Here is a 13673-nt window from a genome sequence, read left to right as displayed (position 1 = left end):
ACACAAGCTGGTATGTATTTGGTAGCTGTTCAGCGTATTTGCAAGGTTTAAGGAAACTTCTCTAAGAAAAGTGTGGATAAAACAAACATGAGACAAATAATGCAATACAACACTGTCTAACACAGTTTTCAAAAAGTCAAATGAATCTGTAAAAATCCCAGAGTGGATTATTTGTTCTATCTACAGCACGACATTAAACCAGCATCTATTATTAACACTAGGTGATACTGATGTGCTGGTTGCGGACGAGCTCTTTGAGCAGGCTCCTTTAAGTGAGTAATGGGAGCCAGCTACCGTCTGAAAACTGGATTTATTTGTTTTTACTTGTTACATTTTTACATGACAGAATAATAGGATGGTACTATAAGGCACAGGCCTATGTTAAATACAATCAAGAAACATCTGACTATGGTAATAACATTAAAGCTGCTGTGAGGAACTTTCAGTCTGTGTTGATTTTGGCGCCCCCTGTGGACAAAGTCGCACCTCTTATCTCTGTGTTGATGTTGTCCTGTACATTGCTGGTTTTTTTTGTTTTTTTTTTAAATGTCATCCTGCTTTCTCATATTCTCATATTCTTTACTCACTTAATAAATTTTGCCCTGGAAAATGTAAACAAAGGCAGCTTCGCTTCATCTGACACCTACCCCCCGCCAGTGGTTTCAGACATTAAAAATAACTATATAGAAATAATCAATCTTGTCGCTGATGGTCTGGTTTGCTTTTGTAGGTCATATAGAGTAATCTGAATTTATTTCAGTCCATTTAATAACCAGTGAAAAAGTAGCTTTCAGAGCAAAGAACGCTGAGACTTTTACATGGTTAATGGATGGTCAAATGTGTGCATTTCACTAATTTCAGGCGAAATGTCTACAAGATCTTCAACCAGTTCCAGCTGCCTTTTGGATTAAACTTTAGCTTTACATAACCGCTGCATTCACACACATATTTCTTCACTGATGACAGAGGCTGCCAAACAAGGTGCCAACATGCCCATCAGGAACTTATATAATTCAATCACAAAACCAACGGCAATGCCTTCAAGAGCAATTTAAGGTTCAGAGTTTTGTCCTAGAACAAGTGAACTGCAGGAGGCCGGTATCAAACTAACCAATCTTGCGATTAGTGCACACCCGCTCTACCTCTGAGCCACATTCGCCCAGTTGCCATCAAACAAAACACAATTCATTTTACTCTAAATCCATGTATATTAGGTTTGTTTATAGCAAACATAATGTTAACATTTAGTATTATTGCATTGACTAACTAAACATACCACACCTAGGTCAAATCACTGTTATATTTGGCTAAATGTTTAAAATCCAAGCTGTTGTTGTAAATAAAGAGCTGTTTGGGAGCAGATAGCTGAGCTGAGCCAAATGATCCGGCTCATTAAAAAGAGACGGAACTCCCATCACTAAAAACTCAACTCAGAGCTACAGGAGGAAAATAGTCACTTACCATCGATCAAAAACAGTGATGTGATGAGAAATGTCCTCACAATTAATTCCAAGTTATGAAAGCAGCGTGTTACATCCATAATCGTGCCGGGAAATCATCCTGCTCGTTGTGTTGAGGTCTTGTCATGTACCGATCTCTCTGCTTGTGCTTCCGTCTGCTCATCTGTTGTCAACTCCAGATCCACTTGATGCACACTTCTCCTCCTGCTGGAGCACCATCGAGAGCCTCCATCACACATGAAATAAAAAAAAGAGCGTCAAACGTGGAGCTCAACCCCCCTACCCCCTCCCTCCATCCCATTTACAATGCTGGGCAGTGGGAGGGAGGTACAAAACAGCAATCTCAGGACAGGAGGCTTACTGATATTAGGGGGTAACATTTAAATAGATAATTAGAGGAGGAGTTCAAGTACCTGTGCGTCCTCAATGAAAGACCAACACCGAGACTGTAAATAAGAATTGGATTTGAAGTCTCAATTTCCTGGGAAATCCTAAAGAAGTTGAGATCCTCTGATGTGTGCAGCAAGATGTTAGAAATCTTAGATCAGCTGTGGTCAGTGCATTGTACTTTGCTGTTGCCTGCTGGGGGAGCAGCGCTGGAGCCTCTGATGTCACGAGACAATAAAGTGATTAAGAAGTAATCCGTAATTGGCTGCAAACCAGACACAGTTGAAGCGGTGACAATGGGGAGGACAATGGACAAAGTATTGTGCCTTACGGATGATTCTGACCGTCTTCTTCACCTCAGGAGCGTTTTCTCCAACAGACGTCTCAGCTTCGGTGTCACAAAAAAACGATACCCGGAAATCTTTCGTGCTCAAAGTAAAAACTCTTTAAAACAATTTACCTCCGTCAAATGGGAACTTTCACCTTTAAAGTCAGCCTTAATTAAACAGTCTGATCTGCTCGTGGTACAACTTAGCACGCGACTTCTGCACATCCACTGCAGATGGTGTGGCCTACTTGCTCATCTAAACTGTAGTCTACCTCAGTGCATATAGTGTGTTTATATTCTATATTGTATTATACCTCTAGTGCATGTAAGTACATAGTGTATTCTACACATATTCTACAGATATTTAAATTTATATTATAGAGGATGGCAAGGGTTTTTTTTTATATACTCACTGGTGTTTTTTGTTCATCCTGTTATGTGTAAATGTATTAATTCTTTCAAGCATTTTTCTCCTATAGAGTTTCTGCAAAGCAAGCCCCTGTACTCTAGCAAGAAACAAAACAAACAAATATGATGATATAATGAAAAATATCTTGATTGTGAAAGGATAAGGCCCTATATATGAACAAAAAAAATTGGGAGACAGAAAACGAAATAGAAATGGGAGTGATTTCATAAAAGAGTGAGCAGCAAAGAGAGTCAAAGATAAAGTAGAATTAATAAAAAAAAGAAATAAGAGAGGGAAGTTATTATAATAAATACAATAAAATGTAATTCATAGTGATTTAACAAAAACAATATTGTTATTTTCATTAAGAAAGATAATATTATAATTCAATCTTTAATATCAAGTATTAAATCATTGATATGATATTGATATAAAAATGCTAATTTCAATTACAAAAAAACATGATAAACTAAAACGCATGGGAATTTCGTTCAATATGATATTTCCCAGCAAATGTAGTATATATGATCGATAATAGAATAAAAATGATCTAAACTTTAAAAAAACAATGTATGCTTTTATTTTGTCATCGTTGATTCCAAGTTACAGTTGTCTCTCATGTTGGTTAAAAAGGCTCAAGGCGTTTCCCTGGCAACGCGACCAGGAAGTGGACGCCAGAGGAGAGTGGGAAAGCCGGTTCTTTTTCGGGCAAATAAAAGTTAATTCCCGCCAACATGGCTTCTTCAAAGTTTCGTAAATTTGTTGCCAAGACCGTACTGTAACATCTCCACCGTCAGTCCAAGATGTCTGCATCTTTTAGAGCCAGTTCAGCGCCAAGTTCCTCGAGGCCGGAGCAAGCGCTGGACACCACAGGTGACGTTTACTGTGCAGTCAGTGGGGCAGGCAAGCTAGCTTAATGTTACAGTTCTCAGCTAGTAGGTGGAAGATAAACAATCAAAAGGCTAGCCAATGTTTGGAAAACATTACTCATACATACTGCAACGGCACAAATCACTTCACATATCAGTTTCTGCAGATATTCCAGTCACTAACGTATGTTAATATGTTTACAAAATGTCTCACGCGGCTATCTGTTTCTCAGCGATCAATATACGTCACATTACCCCCTCAACCTGAATGATGGACGATGGGAGACACAATCGTAGGAAATAAATGCAAAGGGGGAAAAGGCTGTCCAAAATATATAACTTAAAAGTTAAAGAAAAACTAATTAGATAATGAAAGAAAAACTAATTAGATAATGAAAGTACATTTGTAGATATGTATGCCATTTTTAAAGATTAAGCAAAATATGTATACACGTTTAATATCCTGCTCCTATCAATGTCTAACAACTTCAAAAAATATTCATCTGATGCACAATACTACTACCAATTATGATAGACCAAACAAATATGGGAAACCTGAAGTATAATATCTCCTTGTTCCTTGTACATGACATGGACAAAATATTGGCATGTAAATATATATAGAAGAATGATACACATAGATGTTTCTACATACTATCCCTCATAACAAGATAAGAGTCTGAGTTTCCAACTGTTAAGTTTTTTGTTCGAGATCTACTTTATTTTCCTCAGTAGCTGAGCTGAATTGCACAGGCCTCACAGAGAGCAGAAAGACACCGCTTCCACCTGTCAGCAACCAGATCATCCCCGATGAACTGCTGGTCAGCCTTTCCTCCACTGTCTGTAACAAGATTACACTGGGCCACACGGCACACAATCGACACTGCAAGGTATATTACAGTCCTATTCATATTTAAATGGATTATTTCTATGTGGTTGAAATCAGTTTACACCAGTGTTGCTAACATGACTTTGAATACAGGGCTGTGGAATTAGACGGCCAGATGCGGTCTGGCATCATCCCCTCGGGCGCAAGAAATACAAATACTTTCTGGAGCAGCCAACGTCTGTGACTGGAGCTGGCAGGTCAGCTCGACTTAATCCAACCACAGAAACAATGTTGTGTTCTCATTACCAGCTAATTTTAATGTCTGACTGTAGTTACCTTTAATAAGATAATTCAAATGATTAAACTTTCATATTTGGCCTTTTGGAATCTGCAGATAACTTGGAAGGTTACATGTGTTTTTTCTGTTCGGATGGTGTCCATACAGGGACATTTCCTTTTTGTGTGATGCTATGGTAACCCAGAGGAAGTCAACGCCCCTCCCACCAGTGACTGACAAGAGTGGCATTGGAGACACACAGGTAAACTGCCTCAGGTGACATTGTTTTTCTGACCTTTTATCATCAACAGCAAATATAAGGAGGGCCCTATTTTTGTTGTTGTTTCCCACCTACGTAAAGCAACAAAACTGCCTTAGAGAGAAGCTCAAAATGATTTTCCTTATTGAGTAGTAGAAGGTTTTACAGGTATACAATTATACAGTGTGAGTTGATATTTACAGCCACTCTGCCTTTCAGGACTTGAGCATCTCCGAAAGTCTGATTCCAAAAGAATATCACATCGTGAAAAACAAAGGGCTGCGGAGCCTTGCGTTCTATGAGGAGTGAGTCTGCTTCATGCTGTTGATCTACTTTATTCATGTGAACTCTGCAACCTGAATTAAGTTTTCAAGTCAAATCTTATGTTGCTTCTCTTCTTTAGTGCGTTCACTGTGCAGCTGCAAGATGATGAGGAGAGGCTTCGGGTCTTCCCTTCACTGTGAGTTCCTGAAACATGCATGGATTTAATTTACAGAATTTACAGTAAATACAGGAGTAATGGTAAAGCTTGATTTAAAGAAATAATAGTGCCGTTGCCGTTACTTAAAGCGCTGATAAATTTGAAGTAAAACAGATTTATTTTATATGATCCGTGTGTCCAGGAGGCCCAGTGGTCGACTGGAAGTGGTCCAGCTGATGAGGATGATGGACGACATGCTGCTGAAGGCTGGAGTGGATCAGCAGAGTGAGGAGCTGACTGAGCTCTCCCAGGTAATACAGATAGTAGACAGGTAAGAAAGTATATAAGCTGACATTATAGCTGTGCTGCATTCATTCAAAAGAATTATATGTTAAAGGTAAAATTTGTATAAGAGAAACAAAAGTGCAGTGATACAGTGGCCACCTATTCATGTCTGTAACAGTGCAATGAACTGTCTTGCAGATCGAGCGTCTGTTGGAGCTGGTGCAGGTTGAGCAGAACATCTACAACATTGTTTTCCATGAGCTGATCAGGCAGGTCAGCGTGAGCTGCAGAGAGAGAGGACAACTACTCTCTAAACTCAGGTGTGCAGCCAACACACTTGGACAGAGCCTAAGTGTTAAATCTCACCACTGGTTAAGGGAGTTATATGAGCCGTTCATACTTTGAAACTATTAATGACCAAATACATATATAAAAAAAATGTGGGTAGATTTCAACATTTAAAAAAAATCTGTTTATGACCCCAGTTAGGGTGTTTCCGAGCATCACTTGTACTTGTATGTCCAGGCAGCGCTACCAGTCGCTGATAGAGCGAATCCCGCGCCGTCTGAAGGCTCTGCACACGGAGGCAGTGGCACAGCGGGCGCTGGACCGCCGGCTCACAGAGGAGATCCACAGCATCAAGACATCCATGGAGCAGCTCAGCATGTATGTAGCTCAGGTGTCAGGTTGAGCTTAATAAAATTCTGTGTGTTATAAAGCACTTGAAAATGTTCATAGAGTGGTTCTATTTTAAAAAGAATTTCTAAAGTAATACAAGAAATGTAAATATGTGGGAATTTGAGAAATTTGTGTTCACTAATTTCTTTGTGTATCTGTGTGTTTTTCGTTGTTCGTCCTCTGCACAGGGAGCTGTCCAGAATCAGAGACCATGATGCCTTTGTTTCCCAACAGGCGGAGCTTGCTCACAGGCAGCTGGCTGGAGCTCTCGATCAGACTAACACCAGCGCAGAGTCAGTCCCCACTAGGACTGAACTATTGCTTCTTCAGTCCATTTATCTATATATCTGGTCAATATGAGTGATTTTAACAAGCAAATCTTATTTCCACCTTAATGCAAAAACCACAGTTCAGACCATTACTATCGAAGCTGTTATTTATATGTATACTAGATGCCAAGTTCTGCTATCAATGTTGCAGTAATGTATGCAGTAGTTCTTAAAATTCAGACTTAAATAAGTGTTACAAGAGAGCAAAACAAACCAAACTGATTTTTTTTTAATACTTGTGTTTCTGATATGGAGCTAAGTGTAGCAGCAGAAGTAGAAAATGTGACCAGGTCTTCCCTCTCAAATGGTCCATGTTCTCTTCTCAGTGTTGTCCGGGGTTACCACGAGCTGTATGAGATGCAGCGGAGTCGCCTTGAGGCTCAGCTGCTCCAGATGACAGAGGAGAGAGACTACTGGAGCAAGCTCACCTTTTGCCTAGCTCTCAAGGTCTTTGAGATTTTTCTTTAAACTGACCCATCTCATGTGTTAGTTTCATGTGATGGTGGTGTCCAGCTGTGCAGAACACATAATAGATAAGCTGACTTTGTATAACTTTGGCACACTCTGTTGGAGCCCCAGCGTTACATACACTGCAGATCCTTTTAGATGGTTTATAAAATGCATCAACTTTGAATTTTCATCACTCTTATTTTGGGTTTGTAAGGATCACATTTTTACTCAAAGTTGCCAAGTATAAAACAATAACACCGAAGTGGATCAAAATAAGTTCAGTACATGTTCCTCTGGTTATCAGGTGGTCAGTGTGAAGAAGCTGCACCTGATCAGCCATCTGCATATCAGCGAGCAGAGCTGGTCCAAGACAGCAAAGCACTGCAGCCTCTATCTCACGTCAAAGGTACCAGTGCAGTTCTTATAGCTGAACTTTTTATGTACCACTCCTGGCAAACACTCTTAAAGCCACGGATGACTCTTTGTACATATCCCTGGTGGTTCAATTGCATTCTGACTATGACAGTGATCATCCTGCTGCAGGACACAGAGGACCTGAATATCATTTTGGAGCTATCTGACTACTGGAAGGAACAGCTGACTGCTTTCATGTCCCTGCTGAAGAAGAATGAGGACGCTCAGTGTGAACAGATCACTGCCATCCAGCAAGGCATCGCCAAGTGGCTCAGCTTCTGCACCAAACAGAACAAGTAAGGATAAGCTAAGGTACCAACAGATAATTTAATGTTTTAATAATTACTTAATTATTATTATGATGATTATTATTATAAAGCACCACCAGTTAAAGAAAACTAAACTTCATGAAACATTACAGATGTGAGTTTATATTGTAAGTGTCATGTAAGTACATATTGATGCATCTATGATTATAATGCATGCCTCATTATATTTCATGTTGTTGGTGGGTAAAGTGTAATGGATTCATGCACAACCTCCCATTACGCATGTGTATAGTCATTTTGTATTATAAGCTAGATCTATAATGTTTTATGACTGTTAATGCTTTATGTTGCATTACTATGATGACCCCCATAATGCACTATAATAGATGGTCTTCACAGAACATGTTACCAAAAGAGTAATATTACTTTCTGTGTAACTCTGAGAACCTAATTTAATTCTGCCAAATATACTCTATCTCTTTATTTGCAGGTGTCCTGACCAAAAGTATGAGAGAGGTTCACTGGAAAAGATTCATGCTGATATAAAGGAGTGGTCAAATGTAAGAGAATATGTTTACTTCCAGTGTGAGAGTGTGTTTGTTATTGTGATCATTGATTGTTATCTGTTTCAGCTCAACTCTATTATCCATCTGTCTCTGACAATTATTGTCATCAAGTATTTGATCTGTCTCAACTCTGACATGTTTTTATCTATTCACCTCCTGCCGACCCACAGTCTGTCATAGTTTTCATCACATTTCAAGTCTGATCCATGTCATTTATCATGCTGTCGCATGTCTGCTGTGTGTCACCTGTCATCTGTGTCTTTCATCTCTCTCATCTCTGTCCATCACTGATCACTCGATACTCATTTTTGACATCTGTTTGAACTATGAAATCACATCTGCATTGGTTGTAAAGGAACATTGAGCACATGGCTTGATATTTAAAGTAATAATCTCGAAGATTTTCATTTAAATAAATGTCTGTTATTCACTATCTATCGCCAAATGAGGTAACACAAAGGTAATTGAGCTTATGGCCCACTGATGAAAGCCTTTGCATTTGCAGTATTACGAAGTGGGTGTCTGGTGCGACTTTTGTGCGCGTTTCGTACGCGTTTTCCATCACCCAGCAGCAGTTGGTCTGCCAGAGAGGGTAGGCGGAGCTAAGCGGCTACTTTTCCGGTGTCTGCAAGTGTTGCGAGTAAACAGTAATCTACTATGGCTGAACAAACAAAGAAAAGATCGATGACTACAGATACAACTTCAAAAATAAGTGAAAATCCAAAGAAAAAGAAACAAATTCGACGCTCAGATGAAGGCAAACAGTCAGGAATGCGACCGTCAGCGAGGAAAATCAAGAGTTACAACCAGAGCCAACCGTGGACGTCACACATGCAACACTGTCTGGATATCTGGGAAGTGTGCTCCCGCAATTACCACCAAAGAGAACAAAACTGAGATCTTTAAGATTACCAGTTTAAATAATATCTCGACCAGGACAAACTAGCCTTTAATTTTATTGTTTTACAAGTATGTTAAATGTTTTGAAATCCGGCTCATACTGAATGTCTACTTTCATACAGTATCTCTACTTTGTTGTCTTAAAGTCTTCCTTTTTGTTCTTTTTGCCTGCAGGCGCTGGCCCTCCAGTGTGACTGCTATCAAGGTGAGAAGCTGCTTTGCTGCCAGCAGATCCTGGGCGAGCTTACCCGTGTCCAGGCAAAATGGATGAATCTGGGCCTTGAGCTGTGCAGGAGGCATCCTTCTCCTGATGGTGAACCTCCTGGAGGCCAGCGGGCCCTCGGAGAGCTGGACAGGGTCCTGTCTGAGCTCCTCAAACAACTGGACATGCAAGTCAGCGGAGAGACTGGTGAGAGCCAACTGAGACAGTTATTTTTTAGATATTTTTAATTGGCTAAAACATATAGACAGAAGAGTTAAATAAACACTATCACTTTGCAGTGCTTTAGTTTTATGCTTGACAGTCCTCCAAAGGGGTATATAAAGTGTTGAAAGTGATTCCAACGATGTTCTTTCAGGGATCCACGGACAGATCATGTCACTGCTCCATTTGATGGAGTCCTGGGTTTCCAAACTTGGTGCAGTGATTGGTCGGCCAGAAATGATGTCCATCTCTGATTGGCAGAAGCTGGAGAAGGTGCTGCACAGTTGGCAAAGTTTAACTGAAAAAGCCGTAAAGAATGTCTCCAGCACTCAGACAGAGCATAAAAATGACATTAACAAAGCTGACATATAGTAAGTGTTTCATTGTGCTGCATTTCTAATATCCCTCAATAGGCGTCACACACTTATATCTCTCCAGGTTTAAACTTTAAATACACCTCGGTTGTTCTTTGTGCTCTGTGTGTTTGTTTGTTTCAACAGTAAAGTGGCAGACTGTGTGTTGGACAAAGTGCAGGAGTTCATCACCAGCCTGTCCACCTTCACTGATGGTGAAAACCAAAGACTCAGTGAGGAGGTGAGTGCCCACCAGGTTCAGTCAGGAAGGTTTACACACAAATGTTCCAAAAACATCAATTTCACTTCCATCAAGTTTTTTGGAATCCCATAAATGTGATGCTCAAATATTGCACAGGCAACACATTCCACTTCTCTTATTCACTTTCCAATTCCTCCATCTTTCTGTCCTTTGTACCGTCAGCTTCCCTTCTTGAACTCTTTCTGCAGCAATGGCTCTAACCCCCATTTCCTAGTGGATCTTTGCCATTTACCTGACATATCATCAGGTAACCCCTTCCTTCTTTAGTGCATCTTTGTTCTGTTTTTCCTACTTGTTGTTAATCGTCTCTAACTGCACCTTGCCTCACAGTTACTGATACCCCTTGTTGAGGAAGAGGAGACTTATACTCTCAATGTTTCTCAATTTTCCTTGTCGTTTGAGCAGCCTTTTTAATTTCCAAAATATTTTCTAAATGTTGTGAGTTTAATGTTTTCCTCTTTCACCAGGTCACTTCAATTCATAAGGCTCAGACACGCTGGATGTTGAATCTGTTGCTCCTTATGGTACCTGACCACAGCGAGGACCAGAACCACAAACAGGACCAGCACAACAAGATGAACATCTCACTACAGACACTGGATGAGGATGCCAAGATGGTGGCTGAGAGACTGGACTATTTTTCTAGATACATCACCAGGTTCCTGAAGTTTTTAACCCATTTTACTGCTAAGAGTTAGACAGACTCTTTTAGCCAGGGTAACTAGTACACATTCCAATACGTAAACTTAAATTATTTTTACCATAACCTCTTTACACTGTTAATACTAGACTAATAACATGATGGCTAAAGTACTTTAAGATTCAAAGTAACCTAGACACATCAGTTTTGACTTGTTGACGATCTGCAGATGAAGATATTCTTCAGGATTAACTCACAGAAAATGTTTATTTTTGACTCCAGCTCTTGCAAGCTGATTCTTGAGGAGCAGATTCTGCAGAACCCACATGAGGCTGAGGGTGAAAATGAGATGAATGAGTGCAGAAAGCTGCAGGTAAGCAATCAAGGCTGCATGTTTCTTATTGCTTCATGTAGGTACAGCCATGCTTTTGTCTTGTCTGTAGATACTAAACACAGTAAATGTAGAAACATTACAAACCTCCAGAAGAGGGAGCCCTAGTGCAGTTATAGAGTAGGTTTAGTAAGCTAAAAGCAAACCTGTATCTGTGCTGTGTGTTGTGTCTGTCCGCAGAGGGAGTGCACTGATTGGGTGGAGACTTGTAAAATCCTGCTGTCAGGAGTGAAAGTTGGTCCTGTGGATATGCCTGTCCCTCAGGCTGACCCCGCCTCCAGCAGTGATCTTCCAGTCTCTCCTGCATACAACAAGGAGCCTTTGGTGAGGAGTCAAAAACATAACCCATATAGATCGACCTAATTTGTTGTGATTAATTGATTAAAATATGACTTTAGAACAAATTTGCTGCAGATTAATTTGGCTGTAGTTGCTTTTATATTTTAACTCTTTTTAAGTCTTTATCCTTGGAAAGTCTAGTGTCAGACCGATAACAATACAGCTGATATCATATGAAAGAATCAAATTGACATTATAACTCATATTCTACATAGCATATGTTAACCAATGAAACTGTTATCACCTTAGCACATTAAAGGGACACCAAAACACAATTTTATTTTGTCAGGATAAAAAGTTAATAATGATTTAAGGTTTTGATGAAGGTCATTTGTTGTATATTTGCTTATGCAGGTGAACGGAGAAGTTTCAGACGAGCGGACAGCAAACAGTGAGGTCAAACATGAGGCTGAGGCAGAACAGCAGGTCAGTGCGAACAACAGTTACCCTGATAACCCATTTAGACCATACGTTAGAAAATGGGTTGAATGTGACTACATGATAAACTCTATTTGAAATCTGTGTCTTGTAATTGGACACAATCTATATGTATAAGGTTGGTTAAACATGTAAATTGTTAAAACATAGCTGATGGGTCAATCCGTGTGAAATCAGACAGCTTTTGTTTTCAATAATACTTTATGTATTTTCTTTTAAAGATCCATAAATATTTTTTTAATTCATTTTATTTATTTTTTTAAAGCATCAATAATAACAAAAATATGACTTCTGCTTGTGCCACTTAATCTGACATCTGTACTACATCTTTCTTTAAGCTCCTACCAAACAGCTCTAGGAGTTTGAAGATATTGAACTCTAAAGTGGCTCCTCCTTTTCCAAAACTTCAAGTCCAGTTGCCTTTTGGATCAAGCTTTGAATTAGCATGACCTGAATGACTAAGAACCTTCACAGACATGTAGAAGATGTTTTGTAGGGAGCAAAAGTAACACTGACAAAAACTTCTCAAAACTCAAAATGTTTTTCAGAAGTTATTTTCTGTTCTCAATATAAACAGGTTTAAACACATTTTAAAATGTGATTTTCATAAAGAGTTGTTCGATCAACAACTGCTCTCTGATCTGAATAATACAAATCCTGGTCTTGTCTTGAGGAATGAAATTAGAGAATTATTGTACGTTATGAAGGTGACAGAGCTGTGTGTGATCAAAGACACAAGTAAAACATGCATCATATTCATTTTGCCTTCAGGTTGAGAAATCAAAATTTCCCTAAAAAATGAAATGTCTCGTTGTTGTCCTGCAGGGGGAGCTGACGGTTTGTGAGAGCCCAGTGGTGAAGCTGATTGGCCATGATGGACACATTACAAGCAGAAAGCTGGGACAGAGCAGTGTGCACCTTAATGGGGTCAGACAATTAAATCACACACTTTTCTCTCAGAGATAGCGTCATTGTGTTTCCCTGCCTGTCTGTCTCTCTGACCATCCGTCTGTCTGTCTCTGTCTGTCAGACCGAGGAGCTGGCTGTGTCTCCATCAACAGATTGTGCCCAGAGAGCTTTTAGCGATCTGACCACAGTAGGATTACTGCAGCAGGAACTGCAGTAAGTTACCTTATTAATCTATGTTTTTTGCCATATGTTTGTCTGTGTTTTTTCCTGGATGCTAAAACAAATGACAGTGATGATATCAGTGTATATCCAGTGTTTGGGAGAGTTTCCATGTGCCACATTCACAGGCTCAGTTTAATTGGTTGTTGTAAAGGACATCTGTATTAGATTTGTCTTTGTGTGTTCATCAGTGATTCAGAGCTGTGGGTCCAGAGTGCCGAGCAGCGAGCCCTGAAGGCTGAGGAAGCCCTGCAGGCGGCTTTGGAGAAAATCAAGGACCTGGAGAGAGAGCTGCACGGTCGGCCCAGTCTGGAGCCCAAAAGTAGTGAAGGTACCAACCAAAAATTTAATTCTATACACTTATAACTGAGGCGGAGGGATAGTAGGACCACGTTACAGCATTTATGTGCTATATGTTTGTGTTGCAGAGAAAAAGAAAACTCCACCTCCCTCCACACCACCTCTTACGCCCACAGCTCCTCATAAGAAAACCACAGCTGAAACCAAACCTACAAGCAGCAGCAGAAAGACCAAGAAACGATGACCTGACACGTGATCAGGACGTGTT

At 39.9% G+C, this 13673-nt stretch overlaps 2 protein-coding genes across 2 annotated transcripts in view; one reads left to right on the top strand and one right to left on the bottom strand.

Annotated features, from left to right (window-relative positions):
* Positions 1 to 1540, bottom strand: part of crb1 (crumbs cell polarity complex component 1) — a 28994-nt gene extending 27454 nt beyond the window's left edge. Inside the window, exon 1 of the mRNA XM_069679937.1 lies at positions 1462 to 1540. Coding sequence (XP_069536038.1) covers positions 1462 to 1540 — 79 coding nt within the window. The remainder of the gene's footprint in view (positions 1 to 1461) is intronic.
* Positions 1541 to 3387: 1847 nt separating this feature from the next.
* axdnd1 (axonemal dynein light chain domain containing 1) lies at positions 3388 to 13649 on the top strand. The gene is made up of 24 exons (XM_069680659.1): positions 3388 to 3457; positions 4186 to 4343; positions 4436 to 4539; positions 4728 to 4821; positions 5038 to 5123; positions 5222 to 5278; positions 5442 to 5550; positions 5723 to 5844; positions 6050 to 6190; positions 6391 to 6495; positions 6858 to 6978; positions 7286 to 7387; positions 7525 to 7691; positions 8155 to 8224; positions 9305 to 9539; positions 9709 to 9892; positions 10055 to 10148; positions 10637 to 10827; positions 11092 to 11182; positions 11381 to 11524; positions 12803 to 12904; positions 13008 to 13099; positions 13297 to 13436; positions 13534 to 13649. Exons 1-24 carry the CDS (start codon positions 3388 to 3390, stop codon positions 13647 to 13649), a joined length of 2895 nt encoding a protein of 964 aa, XP_069536760.1.
* The last annotated feature ends 24 nt before the right edge of the window (positions 13650 to 13673 follow it).

The sequence above is a fragment of the Semicossyphus pulcher genome, unplaced genomic scaffold (assembly GCF_022749685.1).
Source record: "Semicossyphus pulcher isolate SPU_LCO1_2020_fin unplaced genomic scaffold, fSemPul1.0.p SCAF_4, whole genome shotgun sequence".
Lineage (NCBI taxonomy): Eukaryota > Metazoa > Chordata > Actinopteri > Labriformes > Labridae > Semicossyphus > Semicossyphus pulcher.
This window is presented reverse-complemented; position numbering and strand designations above follow the sequence as displayed.

Coding starts and splice junctions, on each gene's coding strand:
- axdnd1 (XM_069680659.1), top strand. CDS start 3,388: ATGTCTGCATCTTTTAGAGCCAGTTCAGCGCCAAGTTCCTCGAGGCCG. Junction 4,344..4,435: donor CACACAATCGACACTGCAAG/GTATATTACAGT, acceptor CTTTGAATACAG/GGCTGTGGAATTAGACGGCC. Junction 6,496..6,857: donor CAGACTAACACCAGCGCAGA/GTCAGTCCCCAC, acceptor TTCTCTTCTCAG/TGTTGTCCGGGGTTACCACG.